Source organism: Rhinatrema bivittatum, chromosome 1, assembly GCF_901001135.1.
Source record: "Rhinatrema bivittatum chromosome 1, aRhiBiv1.1, whole genome shotgun sequence".
Classification (NCBI taxonomy): domain Eukaryota; kingdom Metazoa; phylum Chordata; class Amphibia; order Gymnophiona; family Rhinatrematidae; genus Rhinatrema; species Rhinatrema bivittatum.
In genome coordinates this window covers 353,650,777-353,676,354 of record NC_042615.1, presented here as the reverse complement: position 1 = coordinate 353,676,354, position 25,578 = coordinate 353,650,777, and the positions used below count along the sequence as shown (strand labels likewise).

The 25,578-nt window shown below is 43.7% G+C and overlaps 1 protein-coding gene across 3 annotated transcripts in view; it reads left to right on the top strand.

Annotated features, from left to right (window-relative positions):
* Window positions 1-25,578, top strand: part of ENOPH1 (enolase-phosphatase 1) — a 63,896-nt gene that overhangs the window by 23,723 nt on the left and 14,595 nt on the right. The window contains exons 1-3 of one of the 3 annotated variants that reach the window (XM_029600046.1): window positions 4,024-4,074; window positions 6,400-6,501; window positions 23,489-23,691. In XM_029600046.1, coding sequence (XP_029455906.1) covers window positions 4,039-4,074; window positions 6,400-6,501; window positions 23,489-23,691 — 341 coding nt within the window. In that variant the 5' untranslated portion in view covers window positions 4,024-4,038. Of the gene's footprint in view, window positions 1-4,023; window positions 4,075-4,445; window positions 4,467-6,399; window positions 6,502-23,488; window positions 23,692-25,578 lie in introns of those variants that run through there. The other 2 variants (XM_029600038.1, XM_029600049.1) reach the window with 2 other exon arrangements.

Genomic DNA, 25,578 nt, shown 5'->3' with positions numbered 1-25,578 from the left:
GTTTGGTATGCACCATCACAACGGTTTACAGAGAGGCACATATATTTAATGTTCAGCTTGGGTCATACTATCTTACAAAGTGCCAATATAGTTTTGGTTACATGTTTCAATAATACAATCTACATGAAAGGTGACATGGGTCTTGTCCATATATATGATTAATAGGGTTACCATATAAGTATAGTACTTTATACTGTCTCTATTTAGCTTTAAAAGTATAGTATGAGAGAAAATAATAAAATATGCAAATACACATCTAGGTGACTTTGTGCTGTGTGTTGATGTTCCGTTGCCTGTTAGTTCATATTTCTTATTCTCCATTTTCACTGTAAAAAGCTTTTTTGAAAAGCCAGGTTTTTAGACTTTTTTTTTTTTTTTTTTTTAAGAGTTTTAAATCTCTAATCTAGTTTCTAGAGGCATTTTGTTCCACAAAAGTGGTCCATCTAAGGATAGGGCTCGCTCTCTGACTTGAGTCAGTCTGGCTGTCCTGACTGAAGGGATGGTTAGAAGGGCTTTCTTGGCTGATCTAAGATTTCTCTGGGGGACATGTAAGCGCAGTGCTGTGTTTAACCAATCTGCTTTTTCTTCATTAATTAGTTTGTGAATTGTGTAAAGTGTTTTTATATTGAACCCTGTGTTCTATTGGCAGCCAGTGTAGTTCGGCAAGTGTTTGAGAGATGTAATCTCTCTTATTTTTACCAGTAAGTATTCTGGCGGCAGAGTTTTGTAAGATTTGGAGTGGTCTTATAGTTGAATACGGTAATCCCAGAAACAGTGTGTTGCAGTAATCTGTGCTAGTGAAAATGAGTGCCTGTAGGACTGTTCGAAAGTGTGTTTGGGTTAATAAGGGCTTCAGCCTCCTGAGGACCATAAGTTTGGCATAACCTTCTTTGACCTTCAGTGATATGTGTTGTTAAGGCTAAGTTCCGTGTCTATTATTACACCTAGGTTTCGAGCTTTCTCGGCTAGTTCTACTTTCTGATCATTTTTAAGTCTGATGGGGGTTTGAATCAACTGAATGTTTTTTCGCTCTAGGTGTATAAATTCTGTTTTTTTGATGTTGATTACTAGCTCCATTTGGTTTAGCAGTTGTTTAATTATATCTAGGTACATCATTGCTAGGTTTAATGTTTTTTCAATTGTTTCATCTACGGGTAGTATTAGTTGGATGTCATCAGCGTATATGTAATGTATGATACCTAGTCCAGCTAGGAGGTGACATAGAGGTAGCAAGTAAATGTTAAATAGTGTCGCCGAGAGTGCTGATCCCTGGGGTACTCCTGTTTTTAGCTCTATTTTGTCTGATATTGCGTTTTTTATCTGTACTTGAAAATATCTATTGTTTAGGTAGGATCTGAACCAGTCAATTGTTTTGTTTTGTAGTCCTATTTCTTCAAGTCTTTTTAGTAGTATGATATGATTCTGTGTCAAATGCTGCTGACAAGTCTAATAGTACCATAATGTAGTGTTTACCACTATCAAATCCTCTCATTGTCTGTTAGAGAGATTAATAATGTTTCAGTGCTATAGTGTTTTCTAAAGCCGTGTTGCGAGGGATAAAGTATGTTGTTGTTATCTAGGTGTTCAGCAAGTTGTTAGTACTGTTTTTTTTCTATTAATTTAGCAAGTAGGGGTAGGTTAGAGACTGGTCTGTAGTTACTCAATATATTTGGGTCGCTGTTTTTTTCTTTAATATCGGTTTGATTATAGCCCCTTTAAGTACATCTGGCATTGATCCTTCGTTAAGGGATAGGTTTATGGTTTTAGTTAAAGTATGGGAAACTGTGTTCGCTAGTTTTTTTATGTCCATGGTAGGTATGGAGTCGATTGTATGTGGGGCAGGATTTAGTTTTTTTAGCATAGATTCTACTTCCAGATTTGAGCCTTCATCAAACGTGCACCATTGTGTTACATCTTTTCTGCATCTTAATATCCTGTTTTGTTGAGTTTGGGATCTTAAGGGCAGATTTTCAAAGGCTACGCGCGTAACCTGAGAAAATATGCCCTTGCGCGCCGAGCCTAAGTCCCGGGCCTTTCAAAAGTGGGCGGTCCAGGGGCGGGTCCTGAGCCCTCCTCCGTTCCGGCCGTGTCGGGGATTCGCGCATTCGGCAGGCGTAAGAAATAAAATAAGGTGGGGGGGGGGGGGGGATTTAGGTAGGGCTGGGGGGTGATAGGGGAAGGGAGGGGAAGTGGGGGGGGGGGGGGGCCGGAAAAAAGTTTCCTCAAAGGCCGCTCCGAAATTTTTTATTTTTTTTTGAAGAGTTTTAAATCTCTCTAATCTAGTTTCTAGAGGCATTGTGTTCCACAAAAGTGGTCCAGCTAAGGATAGGGCTCGCTCTCTGACTTGAGTCAGTCTGGCTGTCCTGACTGAAGGGATGGTTAGAAGGGCTTTATTGGCTGATCTAAGATTTCTCTGGGGGATATGCAAGCGCCGGGACAGCCATCGGGGCTCCCCTCGGGCTCGGCACGCGCAAGGTGCACATGTGTGCACCCCCTTGCGTGCGCTGAGCCTGGAGTTTATAACATGCGCGCATGTTATAAAATTGGGCATAGATTTGTTCGCCGGGTTGCGAGAACAAATCTACGCACGCGCCTAAGTTTTAAAATCTGCCCCTTAGTTTTTAGGTTTGTGATTTTGTCTATGAAATAGTGCACTATTTCGTTACATTTATTCTCTGGTAGGTTATGGGGAGCCTCTGTTTTATCATTTGTCAGATTTTTTACTATGTTGAATAGTGTTTTGGGGTTGTTTGCAAATTTTTCAGTTTTTGAGCTGAAGAATTTGTTTTTTTGCGTCCAGAATTATAATAAGCTAGTTGTTTTCTGAATTTGGTCAGATTTACTGTTTTATATTTTTTCCATTCTTTTTCTTTTTTTCCTCAGCTCTCGTTTGACTTCCTTTATCTTCTCGTTGCACCACGGGTTTATTGTTTAGGCTTATTGATTCTTATTTGTTTTGTGGGGTTTTTTTCCTCTGCTACTTTATTTGTGGTTGTTAGCCATGTTGTTGTTGCGGCTTCACAGTCTTTGTGGTCAAAGTGTATTAATGTTTCTTCTAATTTATTTTTTTAGTATTTCAGTGTTAAATTGTGGGCGATACTTAAACTCCAATGGTTCCTTTCTTTGTATTTTTTGTGTTGTCAGGCATTTAATGGTAGATTGAATTAGAAAATGATCTGACCATGGAATTCGATCATAATTAGTGTTTATGTGTTCTAAGAAGCTATGGTTGATATGTTAGATCAAGGGAGTGTCCTGCTTTGTGTGTGGTTCTATCTGTAATTAATGTGAATCCTAATGATGTCATTATATCATTTAGTGTCTGGCATGTATTTGTTAATGGGTTAACGTCCATGTGAAGGTTAAAGTCACCAAGCACGATGGTTGGTTTGGAAGTATTTAGGTTTACCATGATGTATTCTATTAGTGGGGAGATGTTTAGTTCAATCAGGCTGGGAGGGCAATAAATAAGGCATATTTTGTATATTTTCGGTGTCAAAAGATTGCAATTTCATGGTTTCTAGGGGATGTAGTAGGTATCAGTTTACACTTAAATTTTTTTTCAATAATTAGTACTAGGCCACCACCTCGTTTATTCGTTCTGGGAATTTGAAAATACATCATAGTTTTTGTGCGCTATTTGGTTTTTTAGTATAGTATCTGATTTTTTTAAATTTTTTTTTTTTAACCAAGATTCATGTCGCAACACTCATGTGGAAACTCCTGCACATCCTCGGTACAGCTCAAAGCTCTACTAGCTAGGAGACATGAGTCTGTTTGCTGTCTGATAACATCACTCATATGTCATGGTTAATTCATCCTGCTATCAACAGAAAATGTTGTTGACTGTAAGCAAACTTGCTTTACTCCTGAGTCTACCCCCTTTCAGCCTCTAGAACTTTATTTTCCACTTAAACATTATCCAACTATTATGCATTATGTGTATCTCTGAAGGATTTGAATGAGGTACATGGATGTTGTTGAATGCTGTTCCAGTGAACATGATAAAGAAAAGCTTCCCCCTGCAGTCTGTGTAAAATGATAGTTCTGAAGGAAATGAAGTCCTGTTGTAAAGTAGGTCATTGAAGGGCATGGACAGGAGTGTAATTTTGGAACACTTTGCATGGCAGCAAAGTCTGCGTGTACTATTACATGCAGACTTTGCCACTAATTTTCAGTGATTTTTATGCTCGTAGTTCACTTTGAAAATACTGGGGGTAAAGCCCCCTGGTATCTGCCACAAGTAACACCCACTCCTAACCGTGCATAACTTCTGCATGCAAACGCACATGCAGACTTCTGAAAATCCCAAGCCTCTTTCTTGTTTCCACCTCAGCTCTGTCCTGGAACACCTACCACGAGCATGTGTAAAAGTATGCAGTTTATTGGGACATACATGTAGTTTTATGTGCCGGAGCTGTTTTAAAGATGTACTTAAAAGGTGCACAAGACTGGGTTTTATGCATGTAAGTGACTTTAAAAATTCCCCTCATTCTAATGTTTCAATCTTGCTGATGGATTCTCATTAGGGCCCCTAGCATCCAGATGCTAAACTATACCCAGATTTGTCAATTCAGAGCCTGCTCAGTCCAGCAATCTACATGCCAAAGAAAAACTTCAGAAATGGATTACCATGAGCTGACTCAATGGGGCCGATGTAATGAGACCTGTGGCAAAACAGGAGCTTCTTATGAGCGCGGGTTTTGATCGCCGTGCGTTGCTGAAGCTGCTGCTTCCCGCAGGATGTAAAAAAAAAAAAAAAAATGATGCATATGATTTGCACGCAGAAATCCATGCGCATACCTAAGCATGGTACAGGGCCTATGTAATAAGCGGCCGTTTCCACGCTCAAAACCCGCGCCAATAATCCGTGCATAAAGCAAGTGAGCAAGCGAACGGGTCTCCCTATTAAGTGCAAGTATGACCCTGGAAAGTATTTTTAATATTTTCATGGATGCTAATTCACAACAATCTTGCCGCTCTTCTGGCTGTGTATCAGTCTGCCCAGGGAAGCGCCTACCTCGGACGCCGTGAAAAGCGCTTTGCTACGCAGGCCACTCTGAAGCCAAGATAGGCGCTCGGCTAGGTGCTTATCAGGCTGCTTGTGCTCTCTTCGTGGCAGAAAAATCTATATGATAGACCTTGCCATTTGGGAGCTGAGCTAGGCGCTTATCAGGTCGCTTGTGCTCTGTTCATAGCAGAAAAATCTATACGATCAGGTGTCCAGAAAGGCGCCTAGCTAATCTTTCTGCTCAGGCGCTCTTCTGGCCATGTATCTTGTCACTCGGGCACTGAGCTAGGCGCTCAGCTGGTCGCAAATCTGGCCACTCAGATGTTGAGAAAGGTGCCTAGGGAAGCACCTTAAGCTGGCTCTTCCGACGCCCAGAAAAGCAACTAGCTAAGCTGGCTACTCGGACGCTGAGATAACTACCTTGCAGAGAGCCTTTCAGGAGTCGGCACTGACACTTAACTCGTGCCCTGACCATGGAGGTAAAAACCTGCATTAAAAAACCCGCACTAGTGTTAGCGCGGCTCCCTGCGTTGCTCAAGATTAGCTAATCGCCTCCTTAGCATGCATTTGCGCAGGAAAAACCGTGGGTCTGTAAGCGCATTTGTATGTGCTTTTTTTTTTTTTTTCCCCCGCCCACAAAACCCTTATTACATTCCCTTGTAGGGCTTTGTGCGGGAAAACACACATACAGACGCGTGTATATCCATGCACAAGTCCGCAGCAGCTTCAGCGCGCCTTATTACATCGTCCCCAATATGTGCCAAAAACCTGTTTTTATAAAAAGTTTTACTACCCACAAGTTTGGGCTGTATGATGGTATGGAGCCAGTCTTTTGGCTTTAGGGAGTCATATCAGAGTACAGAAAACAAACTGGACTCTGGGCGTCAGTAGAAAAAACATTTTTAATTCTTCACGTAAACACACAGCAAAAACCCTGCTTACCTCAAGCAGTGTTACATCAAAAGTCAAGCATTCAAACCTACAGGGTTCTGGCGTAGTTCCTGGAACTTCCTCCTCCCCTTTTAGACACATTTGCTCTTTCCCGAGTCTGGTCTCTTAATCCTCTTCCCTGGGAGACTCCCTGTAGCCAAAATTCCACCGCAGAGTGTTTAAACTAGACCAGGCCAGATAGCTGTTCCCAGTCCTTTAAGGTATTCTGGGATTCTGTATCCGTTCGCAGGTTGACAGAACCACTGCCTGACTGCATGCATCACCCTACAGCCTTTTTTCATCCAACAGAGCAACCAGACACTGAGCGCAGCACCAAGTCTAACCTATGGGAAACTCTAGAATGTGTGTGCCGCTGATAAAGTTTGAAATCGTAGTATCAAGATTACATTCATTAATCCTCTTGGGGTTTTTTTTGTTTTTCATTTATTTTTGACTAGGATGTATTATTTCCCTACATTAAGGAAAATGTGCAGGACTATCTGCGGCTACACTGGGAAGAGGAGGAGTGCCAGGCGGACATCTGTCAGCTGAGGAAACAGGTGGGGGTTGTGCAAAGTGCGACAAGGTGCAGACTTCTTAACTTGGGGATTTGTTGGTTTTCAAATATCTGAAAGATTTGAAAGCGCAGTTTTAACTTTTTCCCAAGTGAAAACAAAACTGTCAAAATCTTTGCTTTAAACCTAAACCTCATACTTTTGCTTTCAGTCTCCTTTATGCCTTCTGGGACCCTGCTTTTTTTTTTTTTTTTAAAGATATATTTTTTTTTCCTTCCTAGAAACAGATTAGTAGTACAGGGGGAATTCCAAAGTGCACGCCTTGAGTCAAAGCCTGAGAGCACTCTTTACCTGTGAATCTAATCATCAGATTTCACAGCGAACGTATACGCAAGCTTTCTTGCCCATTTGCGTGCCAGCTTCTTTGTATGGGTAGATTTTGCAAGGGAAATAACACCTGTAGATTTGAAAGTAAAATCGCTCTGTGTTGTTTTTCAATCCTGCCCAAAACACACCACTGGGAACGCCTCCCCTAAAAGTACAGCTGAAGGTAAACACATCATGGATCGCCGAGTTGAGAGAACGGTTTTTGGACGACTAGCTTTTTTGGAAATTGTCCTCTCCTGCTTGCTGTATAGTAGTAGATGATGGCAGAAAAAGACCAAGTGACATAACCAGTCGGCCCAATTATTGATGATTATTGGGGAGGAGGAATAGCCTAGTAGTTAGAGCAGTGGACTATGAACCAAGAGACCAGGGTTCGAGTCCTGCTGTCGCTCCTTGTGACCTTGGGCAAGTCACTTTACCCTCCATTGCCTCAGGTACAAAACTTAGATTGTAAGCCCTCTGGGGATAGAGAAATACCTACAGTACCTGAATGTAAACCGGTGTGATATCTCAATTGAGATCGAATGTCGGTATATAAAAATAATAAATAATAATTGATGTCCACATAGCTCAGGATGTAGAATGATTTTGCGTTTTTACCCTGCATGCTCCAATGATACTCTTGAGTACCTTATAGAATTGTTCAGTTCAGGTCCTCCTCTAATGTATCACAATCTGCTTATGATTTAACTACTCTGAATAATTTTGTATCATCCGCAAATTTGATAACCTCACTCGTCGTATTCCTTTCCAGATCAATTATCTACTAGATAAGGGAGCCCGGACCGCATTTATCTACTAGATAAGGGAGCTCTCTACTGCCGCAAATGCGCAATAGAGAGCAGCTCTACCGCGCATGCGAGCACGTCGGCCAGAGCAGAGCGTGCCCCCCCCCCCCCAAAAATGGCGCCTGCTCCTTAGGAGCGGCGGCGGCGACGAGCGGGAGGAGCAGGAGCGGCGGCGGCGACGAGCGGGAGGAGCAGGAGCGGCGGCGGCGACGAGCGGGAGGAGCAGGAGCGGCGGCGGCGACGAGCGGGAGGAGCAGGAGCGGCGGCGGCGACGAGCGGGAGGAGCGGCGGCGGCGACGAGCGGGAGGAGCGGCGGCGAGCAGGAGCGGCGGCGCGCGCGCGAGGGAGGGGATATAACGGCAATGAAGACACATCAGGCAGGATTCATGGCAAGAAGGGAAGTGAAGAGAAGAGAAGGGCTGACCACTCCCGTGGGTCCCTTTTTATTATACATACATCCATAGCATACAATGTGCCATCACATCATTGGCTCTCCTAGCCATAGCATACAGACGTGTCATTAGACCATTGGCTCAGGGGGTGTGCACAGATCATTTCATTGGCTGCTGAATCCTATACCATATGTGTGTCTGTCTTTTTCCTGCATCTGACTACGTGGCAACTAGCTATCCTTTCAGGCAGTCAGGGTTAATTATAAGCTAGAGAAATACGTGACAGCCGGGTATCCTCTCCTTAGGCAGAGAAGTTTAATTATAAGCTAGAGATTTAGATGCACTAGTGTTGCTGTATTCAGTGCAAAGGTCAGAGTTAGTATTAACCCCTGACATGGCTTGCTGGCAAGCTCATAATTCTCCACAGGGAGGGAGGAGCAGTGGCGACGCGCGAGGGAGGGACACCCCCCTGTCTGCCGGTTGTGGATCAGCTGAAAGGGGAGGGAGGAGAGAGCCAGCTGAAAGGGGAGGGAGGAGAGAGCCAGCTGAAAGGGGAGGGAGGAGAGAGCCAGCTGAAAGGGGAGGGAGGAGAGAGCCAGCTGAAAGGGGAGGGAGGAGAGAGCCAGCTGAAAGGGGAGGGAGGAGAGAGGGAGGTGGAGGGAGGGAGGAGAAAGTGAGGTGAGGGGAGGAAAGGGAGAATAGAGGGGGGAGGTGAGAGGGGTGGGGGGAGGGAGGAGAGAGTGAGGGGAGGAAGTGGGAAGGAAATAGACCGAAAATTTTTTTTTTAATGTAGCCCGTTGTTACGGGCTTAACGGCTAGTATATATATATTGAAAAGCACCGGTCCAAGTACAGATCCCTGAGGCACTCCACTGTTTATCCTTTTCCACTGAGAAAATTGACCATTTAATCCTACTCTCTGTTTCCTGTCTTTTAACCAGTTTGTAATCCATGAAAGGACATCGCCTCCTATCCCATGACTTTAGTTTTCTTAGAAGCCTCTCATGAGGGACTTTGTGAAACGCCTTCTGAAAATCGAAATACACTACATCTACCGTTTCACATTTATCCATATGTTTATTAACCCCTTCAAAAAAGTGAAGCAGATTTGTTAGGCAAGACTTCCCTTGGGGAAATCCATGTTGACTGTATTCCATTAAATCATGTCTTTCTATATGCTCTACGATTTTGATCTTTAGAATAGTTGCCACTATTTTTCCCGACACTGAAGTCAGGCTCACTGATCTATAGTTACCCAGATCGCCCCTGGAGCCCTTTTTAAATATTGGGGTCTTCAGGTACAATGGATGATTTTAATAATAGGTTACAAATTTTAACTAATAGATCAGAAATTTCATTTTTGAGTTCCTTCAGTACCCTAGGATGCATACCCATCCGGTCCAGGTGATTTGCTACTCTTTAGTTTGTCAGTCTGGCCTACTACATCTTCCAGGTTCACAGTGATTTGGTTCAGTTAGTATGACTCATCACCCCTGAAAACCGTCTCCGGAACTGGTATCTCCCCAACATCCTCATTAGTAAACACGTAAGCAAAGAATTTATTCTTTCTACAATGGCCTTATCTTCTCTAAAAACCCCTTTAACCCCTCTGTCATCTATTGGTGTAACTGACTTCCTCACAGGTTTCTTGCTTCGGATATATCTTAAAAAGTTTTTATTATGAGTTTTTGCCTCTATAGCCAACTTCATTTCAAATTATCTCTTCGCCTGTCTTATCAATGTTTCACACTTAACTTGACAATGCTTATGTTTTATCCTATTTTCTTCAGATGGATCCTTCTTCCAATTTTTGAAGGATTTTTTTTGGCTAAAATAGCCTCTTTCACCTCACCTTTTAACCATGTTGGTAATTGTTTTGCCTTCCTTCCACTTTTCTTAATGCTAAAACATCTCTCCTCAGCCAGGACAGACTTTGTCATTTTTCTTCTTTGTACTCTGTCCTCCTGGATAGATGGGCATGCTAGATTCCCTATTTGGTTCACACCCAGCACCCTTTTCCTTACCTACGGGCCAATACAGTAAGGATGCGTAAGAAACAGTGCGGCAGTGCCGGGCGCACCCTCGTTTGCCGCGCGCACATCTTGGTTCACATACCGCTCGATACAGTAGTCAAATTAGACGCAAATCCAAGCTGTGTCCAAAGTGTGGCAATCCATTTTACTATATAGAGCGGTATGCATCGCCTATACAGTATCCTGGGTGCACTGGTACCCGTCATTTCAAATGTCATGCCACCAGGTAAGTGGATGGTTCTTTTCTACAGGCCGGGCGTTCAAGGCAGCGGGGCCTACAGGCGGGAAGGTCCATAAACAGATGCTGCGACCTTGGACGTCTGAGGTCACGGCTTCCGTTCATGGACATTCCTGCTCTTTCCGGACTTCCATGACTTCTCAACCGAATGAAAAATAGCACCAGAGCAATAATATACATGTTGTCCATGGCGCTGTCCGGTACGAAGCTGACTGAACACCACACTAATGCCAGGGTCAGGGTAGGCGGTAAATGTGCAGGTTAAAGACGCGGCATTTCGGCAAGCGGTAAGGACGTGTAAAACCGGATACTGAATCGCGGGTTAGCCTTACGCGTCCAAATAGTGCGTCCAAAACAGGTTAAAAACAGGGTAACCGCGGCCGCGCTTTACTGTATCGGCCCGCATGTCTGTCCACTAAGTTTGTAATCTGAATAGCAGGGGGGGATTGGGCTTCACCCCCGGTGGACAGATTGCTCCCATCACTTTTTTTTTTTTTTAAGCTTCCCGCCAAAGAAAATGAGATTGTAGCCCTCTCTTCAATCCGCAGCAGTCAAAATCAATCAAGCTGTACCAAAGTGAACCATGTGGGCCATGGCAGAGCCCATCCTGCCACAGCCTGAAGAGTGACCTGCGGGGCCACTAAAGAGGACCTGCGGGCCATGACAGCAGATCAGGCTGTGCCCAGAGAGAGTCTCCTTGTGCTTCAGGAGGATCCACCCCCGGAAAGCATTGCAGGCAGCACCGCGGCTCTTCCCGCCCTCCAGCCACAGCAGATGGTGTTTCATAGGTGGCCACAAATGGCTGTCAGGAGGGTTTGTTTAGAGCGAGAGTTTAAGGACTCCCTGAGGGAAGCAGCTCTGACTCCTGCTGATAGCAGCATCTGAGAAAACGAGCTGTCCTTCCTTGTCAGGCACGAAATTACCTGTCTCTTTCAAACTTTGACAGGGTGGACATGAAAGGCAGGCAGGATCCTTTATTTCCTTTATTCAATTACAATCATGGCTTTGCCCTACCGTTGTCTCAGGTCGCACCTCTCAGCCAAATAAGGATGTAACCTTCTAGTCCTTTTGACATAACCTGCAAATCATGTTAACAGAGAAAATTAGAATCCAATCTCCTTAGGCCAGAAAATCTGTCAGATGGGACATACCCTTCAGTGGGTCAGTGATCCAGAACGTAGCACACATGAACTGAGCCAAGGTGGATCTTCCAAGTTAGGGAAGAGACTCAGATCTAAAGGGAACCAGCCCCCTGATTCCAAAAGAAATCACATCATTGCGGGTCTTCTCTTGTACCTTCGGAGCTCTTTCTCTCCTAAAACTGTAACAACGCAAACCAGGAAAAATGCTTAGCAAATCTGGCCCAGTCACCCTCACTACATGGTTTGATTCTTTTGCACTTACTGCTCTCTAATTTTACATCTACCAGATATTTGCTACTTATTTGCCGAGTTTTTCTTTCAGATTTTAAATTTCAGTTACTGCTCCTTAAAAAAAATTTCCGCCCTGTCTGCCATTTGTTAAAATTGACCAGATGATCTTTGTCTGGGTATCTTTCTCTCTGACACAGAGGCACACTCAGTATATTGGTGGGTCTTTGTGTCTGAGAGAGAGTATGTGTCTTTGTTCTTGTCAGTGTGTATGTGCCAATAAAGTTTCTGCAATCTAAAAATCTGGATGTGACTGAGTATGTGTGTGTGTGTCTGACACTGGCTGGCAGTGTCATTACTTGCAATTAGTTCAAGAGCCAGACCGGGAATCCAGGATATCTCTATAAGAGATATAAGCAGATGTGTAGGGGGGCCCAATCAATTTGCATGGATGGAACAGGGGCTGCAGCTCTGCTCACCCCTGGTCTAGAATATGCCCAACTTATTAGTTATTTAGGAAAGATGAAGTTTATTTTGGAGATATTTTGGCTCAATTCTGTTGGGTTCTGTTGGGTTCCAGGATTAACTTGGTGTGCTTTGGGGTGCTGTTGACATGTGCTGTAAGGAAAGTGTGTGAGTGCGTCAGTTACCCCATGGGCTGGCTTTGAAAAAAATTCCCCCGGGCTGATATTTTCCTGCAATCCTCCCCTGCTGAATAGCTACCAATACTAGCATGGTTTTTGGCTGCTCATCCAGCCTTCTAGGTCCTCGTGGCCTTTTGGGATAGTGGATGATTTCATTTCTTTTAATGTCTATTTACTTCATGTTTTAGAAACATAGAAACATGATGACAGAAAAAGATTAGTACGATCCATCTAATCTGCTTATCCATACCAATTAGTCATCTTTAGATCCCTACCACTCCCTCAGTGTTTGTTCTATGATTTCTTCTTCCTACCTATTCCTTCCTGAATATATTGTAGTCTGGTATGACTATTTCTCAGTTATGCTTTTCCATGTATCACGTCTCTGACAGCCACTTCATCCAAGTCAGCTTCTTCAATGATTGCCTCTAGATCCGGGATTTTATTTCCCACACTGAGTATGTGTCCATAGCTTTCCAGATGATGCCCTTTTTTCTCATTTCTATACAAGTGTTATAATGTTTTACTTACCTTACGGCTTTGTTTACCCATCCTAGTGTAAAGCCCTCTTCAGTAGATTTAACAGTCTGTGCTATGAGACACTTGCAATACTTCTTCAACCGGTGAACCTAGTCTCTGCTCAGTAGTCTTTGAAACATCATCCCATGGGCCAGGAAGCTAAAACGCTGTTGTTGGTACCATCTATGCAGCTATTCATTCATCTCCAGAATGCGACCTTCCCTGACTTGGCCTTTATCCTTAACTGGGAGGATTGGGGACAATACCACCTGTGCACCTATCTGCTTTACCCTCTTTCCCAGAGCCATGAAGTCACTTTTGATACAATTTGTGTGGTACCTGGCAGTATCATTCATGCCAGCATGGATGAGCAGCATCGGATAGTAGGTGGTAGGCTTGAGGATTTTCAGTAATCTCGCTGTAATATCTTGGATGCACCCAGTGCACTTCCCAAGACAACATGCCTGGGCTGCAGATGGATGCCTCTGAGCCCCTCACCACTGTCCTCCACTTTTCTAGGTGCAGTGGTGGTTGTGCTCACAACTTTGGAATTTGCATGTTTCATTCCTCTTTCCGGGATGGTTTCTCCTCCACTTTCAGGTCTGTATACCGCTTCTTCAGCTCAAGGGAAATCAGAGTCTAGGTGTAGGGTCTAGTGGCTGTAGTAATCTGGGTCCGGCTGCCATCTTGTGGTCCAGTTTCACCTTCCCCTCTGCTTTTTTCATCTTTGACTCGATATGCATTTCATCAATGTCCTCATTCTCCTGGATTTTTTTTTCAGTCTTGCCACCTCCTTTCTTAGTTCTATTATCTGTTCGTGAGGGAGTCAGTCTGCAGATATCTTTCACAGTGAACTGATTTCTCCTTAGGGATCCGGACATCTGTCTAGATAGTATTATTATTATTTATTATTTTTATATACTGACATTTCGATCTCAATCGAGATATCACATCGGTTTACATTCAGGTACTGTAGGTATTTCTCTATCCCCAGAGGGCTTACAATCTAAGTTTTTATACCTGAGGCAATGGAGGGTAAAGTGACTTGCCCAGGTCACAAGGAGCGACAGCGGGACTCGAACCCTGGTCTCCTGGTTCATAGCCCACTGCTCTAACCACTAGGCTATTCCTGCTAGCTAGGTGCCATGATTTTTATTTTAGGATTATATTTGGCTGCATCATTTGTATTTTATGTTACAGTGGCTATCAAAAGTCTACGCTCCTTGAGCATTTTTCACATTTTGTTATGTCAGTGTGTCAGGCTTGCATGCATTTAAATGCTGAGTTTGTTTTCACTCAGCACATGGTGCTTCTCAGTTTTCAGGGCCAAACATGCTGGGTGATAAAGGATCTACATCTCTAAAACACAAAGCTGAAATCTAACATTTGGGTGAGGCCTTCCCACCCGCGTCACTTGGTGACTTATTTCCGATTATGTGCTTTGCCGTTCATTCTGGAGCTCCCAGTGCTTTTCTGGAATTGTTTGAATATGGGGCTACCATCAGCTGCTGCCGCTAGAGACCCCCGTTTAAAATTGAAGCTTGTTTCTCCTTCATGTATGTGGTGTGTGGGGGGGCTACATCTGTCGGAACCCAGCACCCGTGACATCACCGCTGGTGGATCACGTGCCAAAGGGACTTGCACTGCCTCTTTGTGATCTCCTTTGTCAGTCATGAGCGAGTTCTTCAATCCTTTCATCTTTGAGCAGTAACTATTGGCATGTTTTGGGGGTGGTGGTGGTAATATTTTGTAATTACTGTTATGGTAACTTGGTCTTTAGTGTGCCCCCTATTCCTCACAGGGTCTGTCGGACCAGCCATACTTTAATACCTATTGCTCAGGCTGCTGTCGAATTGTTCTTCTCCTGTCTCTTGTGGATTGATAAATGTTAGATAACTACCCACAAATTACATACTTTCTTATAGAAGCATGGTTAAAGAAAGCAGAACTATATTGCCTTACCTGGAGCCCATCTCGGCCGCGGCTGAAGATAAAGTAAAGAGTCATATGAGGGGTGTGTGTTTGTGTGTGTGAGAGAGAGAGGGAGCTTGTGTGTGTATATGCGAATGTGTGAGGGGTATGTGTGTGTGTGCGTGGGTATGTGCAAGAGAGAGAAGAAACCTGTGTGAGGGGGATGTGTGCGCGTGAGAGAGAGGGAGCCTGTGTGAGGGAGCATGAGTGTGTGAGGGGGACACAGGGCCGGCGCGTCCATTAGGCGAAGTTCGGTGGTCGCCTAGGGCGCCGAGCCGTAGGGAGGCGCCGAAGAGAAGCCACGTGGTGCCACGAGCACCAGGGCCTATCCTGCTCGCAGCACCAGGGCCTATCCTGCTCGCAGCAAAGAGAAATAGTGCACATAGTCTCTGTTTCTCTTTGCCGCGAGCGGGATAGGCCCCGCTCGCGGCACCACGTGGCTGCTCTTCAGTTTCCCCATACTGCTCGGTGCCCTGAGAAGCACACAGTCTGCGCCAAAACAGGGTGGGGGCACGACACTGTGTGCTTTTCAGGGCCGTGAGCAGCGCGTTGCTCGTGGCCCTGCCAAAACAGATGGGGGGGGGGGGGGCGCAAGGGTCGCCTAGGGCACCCAATACCCTTGCACCAGCCCTGGGGGACGGAGTGATTCTTTGTGAGGGTCTGTATGAAAGAAGTGCCAAACTCCTGGGAGTGAAGGGGTTGAGTCTGGAGAGGGAGGGGAGAGATAGTGGGGGCCCTGAGTGGGTGAAGTGAAAGGGGTCTGGCCAGGGGAGGAGGCTGGAACCTTTTACAGTGTACTCCTGGGGAATTCTGCTCATCTTTTTCACTTGCTTTCAAATAATGAATCCTTGCAACATAAATAAGTTTATTGGCTTTGTGTTTCTGTTGTTCTCGTCCCCTGATTTGTATTGTTTTTATTTGTACTTTTATGGATGTAACACTTTGTGAACCGCCATGAGCATGCTGTAATGTGCAGGTTAGAAATTCTTTTCAATAAATAAAAAACCCCTCTATCTTTGAGGAATAACTTTTCTGCATTACATTTTAAATTAATTATTCAGAGAATGTGATGTATATTGTTATTTTGGCCAATATAAACTATGCAAAATTGTAAAATTTTGTGTACAGAATGCCCCCAGGAGTATAAACAGTCTTTCCTTCTGGTTTATAATCCACCAGATCCCTTGTTTGCTTTTTTGGCTGAGACAATAGAACTCATGGCGGACTATTTCCTCTCGCCACCAGAATTTAATAATTTTAGGAGACTTTAATGTTCATGTTGACCGTCCTGACTGCCTTGCTGAAAAAAATTCTTTCTTTATCATCTGAACTAGGTCTTCATCAATGGATCCTACTTATGAGGCTGTCCACACCCAGACTTTATTTTTCTTTTCAAGACCAATTTTCTGTTAGCCTACTCTTTTATCAGTAACTTTTCCATGGCTGGATCACACTCTAATTTTATTTCATTTCAATCAAAACTTACCCAGGTCCTCACTAATCAATAATTCTTTTTCATTTAGGGACCTCAATATGAATCTAGATTTACTAGCTGCTAAACTTGACGCTCTTCCCAAATAATTTTGTCTTCGCTCCTTCGTAGCAAATTGAGACCTGGAATTCAGTTCTCAGTAAAGCAATTGACACAGTTGCTCTAATTTTCTCATCCCAAGACCTATGGCCACTTTTCATCTCTGGTACCAGCCAGGCCTTTGCATTCTGAAAAGACATGTCTGCCATTTTTTGAGCGCCTTTGGTGCAAGGACAGGTCTTTAGCAAATAAACAAAAAAAAATTGGTCTTGAGTCAAATATTATCAGCTTGAACTGACATCTGCAAAAAAAATTTATTTCTAATAAAATTGTTTGCTGAAAACAGTCCTAAAGAATTATTCAAAATGTAAAGCTCAGTTATCAAACCTGCCTTTCTTATTGCCCCTGACCATTCCTGTTGTCTACAAATGCCTTCTCCACTTTTTTTCTTTAACCAGGTTAATTCTATATGCAAATCTTTTCCTGCTCCAAATCAATCCACTACCCCTCTATCTCTGCCTGCATTAAGTTCCATTCCATCTACCCAATTTTCTGCCTTCTGTCTGACAGGCGCTGCTGGTGCTAGTCTCCTACTGAAATCTTTACATAGTATAGCTGTGTTAAAAAAAAAAAAAAAAAAAAAAAAAAAAAGGATTGGATAAGTTCTTGGAGGGAGAAGTCCATTACCTGCTAATAATTAAGTTGACTTAGATAATAACCACCGCTATTACTAGCAACGGTAACATGGAATAGACTTAGTTTTTGGGTACTTGCCAGGTTCTTATAGCCTGGATTGGCCACTGTTGGAAACAGGATGCTGGGCTTGATGGACCCTTGGTCTGACTCAGTATGGCATGTTCTTAACATCAAAACTTGACCCAATGCCTTCAAAATTATTTAAAAATCTAGCTCTGTCTTTGTCGAGCTCTATTTTCCTTATCAACCCTTCATTGTCCTGTGGAATTCTTCCTAATTAAAAATTGCAATAGTTGGGCTTCTTCTGAGGAAAGACTCCCTAGACCCATCCATATTGTCTTACTCTATAGACCTATCTCTAATTTGGCCATGATCTCTAAAATGATAGAAAAAGTGTGGTTCAACCAACTACAAATGACTGTCGGCAAGACCATTAAATTATCCCTTTCTCAGTCTGGCTTTCGGGCAGCTCACAATTCAGAGACGGCCCTACTTGCCTTAACAAATGATATCAGACCACTCAGAAGCAGGTGAGGACACTCTCTCATTGTTTTTCTGTTTATGAGTGTGGCCTTTGCCACTGTTAATCATATCCTGCTTCTCAGTCAGCTCAAAGAAATTGGTCTTGCTGGTGGGGCCTTGTTCTGGTTCAGATCTTACCTATCAGACCATTCATTCCAGTTGGAATGGAATCGCTGCTATCTGACTTTTTGTTTCATTGCCTTTTTGGGGTTCCTCAAAGTTTCATGCTCCCCCCACCCCGTCTTTTCAATGTTTTCCTATCTCCTTTTTAGCTACTCTTCTTCAAAACCGAGGTTTCCGCCCATCTTTGTATGTTGATGACATTCAGATTACTGTATTCACTGATACCAAGTTTGTTGACTTAATTGCTCTGAATCATTGCCTAGATCAGGTGATCTCGTGGCTATCTAATCATAAGTTACATGTGATTCCGTTGTTTTATTGTTTGTTTTTGTTAAATGTGTATTATATATGCTGATGGTACTCCACACAGTGGAATATAAATGTCTCAATAAATAAAAATAAATTAATCCTTTCAAAGTTCAAAGCTCTTTGGTATAGTCACAGATCAGCAATTTCCATTAGTTGCTCTAGTAATGCGAGATATTCCAGTTTCTCTTAAAACATCTGTCACTGCCTTAGGGGTGCAACTCTAGTCTCAGTTTACTATGATGTAATATTTCTTCCATTGTTTAGAAATCTTTCTCTTACTGTAGGTATATTCATTGTCTTCAATCTCTATTTGACCCCATGATCTAAAATTACTGATGCATGTTTTTGCAATTCTTTTCTTTTAGAACTGCCTAGATGCCAATTAAAATGTCTGTAACAGTGGTTCCCAACCCTGTCCTGGGGACCCCCCAGCCATCCAGGTTTACAGGATATCCACTATGAATATGCATGAGAGAAAATTTTGCATGCACTGCCTCCATAACATGCAAATTTTCTCTCATGCATATTCATTGTGGATATCCTGAAAACCTGACTGGCTGGGGGGGAGGAGTCCCCAGGACAGGATTGGGAGCCACTAGTCTATAATTACTCCAGAATACCACATTCAGAGTCGTTTAGATCTCAAGAAATTTGATCACATAACTCCTGTTACACAACAGCTACATTGGTTGCCCATTATTTAATTAATTAGAAATGTTCTTTGTATTAGACTATAGAAATTTATTTCCTGCTTTTTTGTTTAATGTAAACCGGTATGATTTACATCTGATGTAAGAATGTCGGTATATAAAAAATAAATAAAAATAAATAAATTACTTATCGGATCAGATTCAAAATTCTTGGTTTATAATTTTGTGACTTCCGCTCTGGTTCCCCTCTTTATCTCTGTAAACGCCTGACACCTTACTCTCCTGCTCGATTTCTCTGCTCTTCCCAAAAAGGTCTCCTATATCTTCTCCTGCCTTCAGTCATTTGTCTTCACATCACCATGGAATCATCCTTTAGTTATCGAGCACCTTCTGGCACCTGCATGGAATTGAACTATGTAAAATTTAGAAAAGCTGTAAAAACTCCCTCCCCCCCCCCCCCCCACTCAAGCCTGTAACAATTTAAATTAAGACCCTCTGATGTGCTCCTTCAGTTTGACAAGATTTGGTCTTATTTTGATTGAATTATATGTCCTGATTTGTATTATGTGTATATATTATCTGCATAACTGCTTGGATAACATGCTTTACTGGTCTATCACATTTTAATAACGGAAAACACATGCCATTAGGTTGTGAGATTCTGTTATCTCTCCATTTTATTTTTGCAGGTAAGGATTCCCTGTGCTTCTTCCATGACTTCTTGAAGTTTTACTGTTTTATACTTCATCGCCTGTTCTGGAAGGGCTTTCCACACATCCACCAGCCTTTTTTGTGAAGAAATATTTAATGATGCTGCTCATGCGTCTACCCCCTTTGGAGCCTTATATCATGACCCCTTGTCTCAGAATTTCCTTTCCATTGATAAAGGTTTACTTCTGCTGTCTTATTAGTATTTTTCAGATATTTTAGTGGCTCTGTCGTACCTCCCTTGTCTCCTCTAGTGTATACATATTTAGATCCTTAAGTCTCACCTCCCACCATTTTAGTAGCATTTCTCTGGACCAACTCCATCTTGGCTGTATCCTTCTGGGGGTGCGGCCTCCAGAACTGAACATAATGCTCCCCATCTGCCCACGCAACGGTATAATCGTTCCCTTTGTTTCTATTAGGTATGCCTCTCCTTATGCACCTTAGCATCCCTCCGGCTCTGGCCATTGCCTTGTTGCATTGTTGTTTTATTACCTTGAAATCATCGGATATTCTCACCCTAAGGTCTTTTTTCTGTTTGCACATCGATATGTGGCCCCCCCATCGTGTACTGCTCCCTTGGATTTCTGCACTCAGGTTGGACAATTTTCCACAGCGATTTACGTAGGTACAAGAGGTTGTGCGAAAACTGCGCCCACTTAACCTGGCCATAAGCATGAGCGAGGCTCCTCAAGGCGGGTGCTCATGGCCGCATTAGGAGGAGGCAAGTACAGCAAAGCACCGCATGCTCTGCACAGATTTCAGAGGGAGAAAGTGTAACGTACCCACAGCAAAATGGGCCCCCAAATGCATAACTGCATTTTTTAAACATTTTATTTATTTTTTTGTAATATTGTAACTTAGCTACCAAGCACTTGAGCACTCCTCGGGCTTTCTTTGATCACTTTCTCATTCTGTGAGGTCCCCTCGGAATGCCCACTCTGCCAAAAAGTCAGACGTTTCCTCCTAACCCCTGAGCTGTATTGCTTACCAAGATATTGAACTGATCAGGCCCCAGGATTGATCCCCGAGGCACTTCACTCATCACCTTCAAGGCTGTTTTGGCTTGTGGGAGATGTCAGGCCTTGAAGTAACGGATGGACGGACGACAGCTGTGACCACTTTCTGTGCCCATCCTTAATGTTGTTTACATGTTCCTTTGAATGCCGAGCTGCCATGCCACCTTCATTTATAGTTAAGCATTCGTGAAACTGTTAACACCACAATCCAGGAAATGATGCGTAAGCCACAAATACACTTTCACTTGTCTCTCGCCTCTTGGATGGGAACTTTGCAAGGTCCAAACTCTTATCGTCTTAGCTTTTTCAATCTGGGGCTCTGCATTGTGCATCATTGCTGAAAGGAATATGAAAAAAGGAGGCAGTTTGACTGTGAGGGGTTTTTTTTTTCTTCTTTCATTTTTAAACTTCCCTTCTCACTTGAGGAATGAACCCACCCTTCAGAATTTGTGTACCTTACCCTGATTTGTGCAAGTAAATCAGCGACTTGGGCAATTATGCTTTGTGTTAAACAGCAGTTTATTACATAGCAAGGTTGAAGTAACCCCCATCCTCCCCATGCTGAATGGTAAGTTTTAGACCCTTGCAGACTGTGTGCTGACATCGGAAGACTTACGTGGAGAGGCCGAGGGATCTGAATACGTACACCCTGGAAGAGAGGAGGTGCAGGGGAGGTAGGATACTGACCTTCAGATACCTGAAAAGCTTTAATGGTGCACAAACAAAACCTTTTCAGTGGAAAGCAAATAGTAGAACCAGGGAGCACAATATGAAATTCCAGGGTGGATGACTCAGAACCAACATCGGGGAAATATTTTTTTCACAGAGAGGGTGGTGGATGCCTGAAATTCCCTGCTGGAAGAGGTGATGAAGACGAAAACAGTAAACAAATTAAAAAAAAAAAAAAAAGACATGGGATAAACACTGGATCCCTAAAGGCCGGAGGTGGAATGGAGGTAACCTGCAAGGAGCGGCAGCCTCTACCCATAATCGCATGGGAATTACTACATTTAACCAATCAGCTTATAATGATTTTTAATGCAACTGCAACATCGCTCTCTGCTTCAGCGTGGGGTGGGGAGAGAGAAAAAGAGGAATTGGATTCAGACGACAGCCAATGATGGGCCCTAACGTTTATGGTCCGGGCTACTTATACGCAGGACTGCTTCTACAGCCAAGTCCAGAAGCCAGGCATGTTCAAACAGCATCGTCTGAATTATCAAGGAGGTTGTTCACCCTGTAAAAGGTTATAGCTAGCAGTAATTTTGTTATGGGTTTGCTTTGTTTTAATTGTTAATATTATTACCCTTAACATAAGGCCTGGGGGTAACTGCACGGAGCGGCAGTTACAACCATAGGAAGCTTGCTGGGCAGACTGGCTGGACCAGATGGTCTTTTTTTTTTCTGCTATCATTACTATGTTATGTCGTTAGGAAGAGGGCTCTCTGCTGGTGGTGGGAGCATCCATAAAGCCACCTTCTCATCACAAGCACAGGGGCTGTCTGACATCGCCGCTCTGCTAGCAAAGATCGGATACCCAGCGCAGCGGGACAGAGCCTCTTTCGGTGCAAGCTGGCTCCTAGTCGGCTGCTTTTTGTGCACACATGGAGCCCTTTTAAAAAGTGCAGTGCAGATCTGTGGCACTTGACCCTCGACCTTCTCCCAGTAGAGGAGCAATCCTGCTGCAGAAGTTCCCATCTGGGAAGGTCCCATCAGAGATAACTAGTGAACCGGTTGCTGTAAGCGAGCATTGTTATGGGTTGCCACTGCCCGTTCTGTAAAGTGCATAAATATCTTTGGGCTACCTGTAAATTTACTGATGGTTGGCAGCCCTGTCTGGGCATCTCCACTTCTTGGGTAGAGTTAGAGTAGGGGAGGGCCCAGGGTTGTCTGCCGGCAGCACGCAAGATGAGAGGAGGAACCCCCCACTTGGCCGAACCTTTAAGGGAAGGAAATCCCTACCAGTATCACCTCCACCATGCTCAGCTGACCTGAAAGACATTTTTGCCTCCTAGACCTTGCACAGTAATGACACCCAGTCAAAAAAAAACAAAAACCTTTCTCTGGAGTTCGTAACTCCAAGCTTTATGTTCTTTTGATTATTCTGTTTGGCTGCAGCCAGGAGCACGATGGATGAGACAGAATAAGAGGAATTTTTTGCTAGAAACACCAGACGGTCTCTTTACAGTTCTGGTATTCCCTGCCCTGTGGAGGATGTTTGGGGGTTATAAATAAACCCTCATCAGGGACTACCACAATTTAAAAATTTATTTATTTTTTTTTAAAGTAAAATAAAAAACCAGAAAGGAGACTGTTGTTTGTTTAAAGCAGTTGCAATGATCTTCTCTTCCTGGTTCCTCAGAGAGAGAGAGAAGAGGAAGAAGGCACAGTTTTGTATTAAACTTTCAGCTGTGGGCTATGAGGGAGCTGAAATATCAGCGCATATAAAACGGGCACTCGTGATTAAGCGCCCGCTCGCCCTAACGCATGCCGACTGACCTCTCCAGGGCGCCCGATACAACACGCAAATGGGCTGCCACAGTAAAAAGGAGGTGCTAGGGGGAAGTGTGTGCTTCTAGCGCCACCTCGGCAGCGGGCGTCCAGGAGAGGTGGCTGTCAGCAGGTTAGGAAAACGGACGCTCAATTTTAGGTGTGTCCGTAAATGAATGCTCGTTAATTGAGCGTCCTTTTTCCTAACCTGACCACTGGCACCCTTTTTTTTTTTTTTTTTGGATCTACTCTTTCACTTCCTCAGACTTAATATCGCCATGGTATTAAGTTGGAGGAAGTACAAAAAAAGCAGTTTTTCTGTTCACTTTTTGGGCTCCTCAAAAATGAACGCCTGCTCCGGGGCAGGTGTTTAATTTTTGAGAGTAAAAAACTGTGCTTGTTTTGGATGCGCTAATCCCCCATTTTGCATCGGGGTAAGGGACACGCGTTGAGCTGTGCGCCGCAGCCAGCGCACGGTGTTGCATCGTCGTGTGTGTGTGTGTGTGTGTGGTGGTGAGGGAAGTGCTAATGTCTGTCTGCAGCCAGAAAGATGTTGACGGGGCACTGCTTCTGGGGAGGAGGAAAGTAAGTGCTGATGGTGCCTTTTCCTTTGTGTCTTAATCCCTTGCTTCATGCCAGGAAGGCAGAGGAGGATTCAAATCTGGATGGGTTCGTGCCTATCCCCCTGGACTCTGGCAAGGGAGCAGATGATGTGGCTCATGCAATCCAGGCGGTGGTGAACAATGTCCAATGGCAGATGTCCCAGGACAGAAAGACTACTGCATTGAAACAGCTGCAGGGTCACATGTGGAGGGAAGCGTTTAGCGCTGGACATGTGAAGGGAGAGTAAGTATCAGCCCAGAGCTTGGTCTTTCCTTTGTGTTGAATGTTTCTGTATCTCTGTTAGGGAGTGGACTGATGAGAGAGGCTGTCCTTCCTTCACGTGAGAAAAGCAGGGAGAGAGAAACAACTATCAGAAGTGACTTTGTCATGCTGACAGTTAAAAGAGCCAGAAAATCCTACAATCCAGTAGCAAAAAAAAATTGGTGAAAAACAGGGGGCTGTGGTAGCATTAATTATGCCTCCGAAGCACAGCACGTTGGTCAGAATACTGAGGCTTCACCACTTAATCGTGCCCTGGGAAACAACAAATGTGTCATCAATCAAAATATATGTATATTAATCTTAATAAATAAATCACTCATAAAAAAAAGAGCAGACTTGAATAGGTTTTGACGTGGCAGCATCTATGTCAGGGGTGAATCATAAGAATCGTCCATCCCAGGACCGTTATCAGACACTTGGAGCTGTGGCCTTGATGCTGCAAATGTAGAAAGACCAGAGAGGGATCACACCGCCTCCTGCCTTTCAATGTCTAACGGTTATAAGGGACCACTGAGGAACCTAAAATGCAAAGTTTTCTCTTTATTAAGTGACACACAGACAGAACCCCACTGTAAGCTCTAAACTGAAGGGCCAAGTTTCAAATAATCTAGGCTCCTAAATTGCCCCTGTTGAACATTTACTACGGCTAGATGCTTTAAATTTTAGGGTGCTAAGGGGTCAGTATTCAGAGGCTTTTAGCTAGATAACTCACAAGTTATCTAGCTAAATGCAGAGTTTTCAATATTTTCTCTCACATCCAACTACATTTTATTCAGATAACTTATGTCTAAAACTTAGCCGGATTACATAGGGCCTGGTTAACTTAGATATTTAGATATTCAGTTAGCCAGTTAACTTATCTGGCTGGCTCTGGTCATGTTCTTGTACATTGTTTCACTCTTAATTTCTTCCTTACTCACTCTTATGATATTTATTGAAACTAATTCTGACTCGCACCTGGGTTTACCCCCAATAGATGGCAGTGAACCAGCAAGAGCTGACAGCTGTGCGCCAAGGCCAACTAAATTTTTGTTTTGAGGATCCTGCTTCAATGTGTGGATTACATTCAAAGATAAGTTCCCAGTACGTACCCGGATCAGTCCAGACACCTGGGTTCATGTCCCCCTATCAGCAGATGGAGACAGAGAAAAAAAAACCCTCGCTGACCGTAACTAAGCAACCGTGCCAGTTGCAGTTCGTCAGTATTTCTCTGTCTCCAGCAGATGGCAGAGGCTGTTAATCCTGCAGTTCTGCAGTTGACTGATTATTTATTTATTTCCAGCTAATTTTTTTCTTTTGAGCCTTCCTCCTGGGGGTTTATTTTATTTTTTTTTTTTTTTAGAATCCTTAGGGTTCTTCCCTGTCCGGTTGAGGTGGCCGAGCCAGGGGTTGATACCCTTGTATGTGCTTGGTCTGGGCGCCTGTGAGGTGTAAATCGGGTTGTCCAGATCCCTCCCTTCACGAGGCTGTTGAGGCGGCTGCAGGCTCTTTACGATACTTTTTTTTTTTTTTTTTTTACAAGAATGTTTTGGCTATTTTTGCCTATTTTTCAGGGCAGGTGGTTCATTTTTAACTAAAGCTAATTAAAAAAACAAAAACTGTTTGCACTGGAGCACTGCTCTGCAGGCAAGTGACTTCCTCCCCTTAGGTAGGAGCTCTTTGTGGGGCTCTGGCTGTTTGTTTGGGGGACCTTTTCTTCTGTTGTGGTGAGTACCTTCAGAGAGGATTTTAATTTTATCTCTTCCTTATGGCTCGCGGCAGGACATGCTGTTCATGCGGCTCTGATTCTTCCCGGCTTAATAGGTCGGGGTTATGCGCTAACTGTGCCGACGGTGGGCAGGGTTCGTC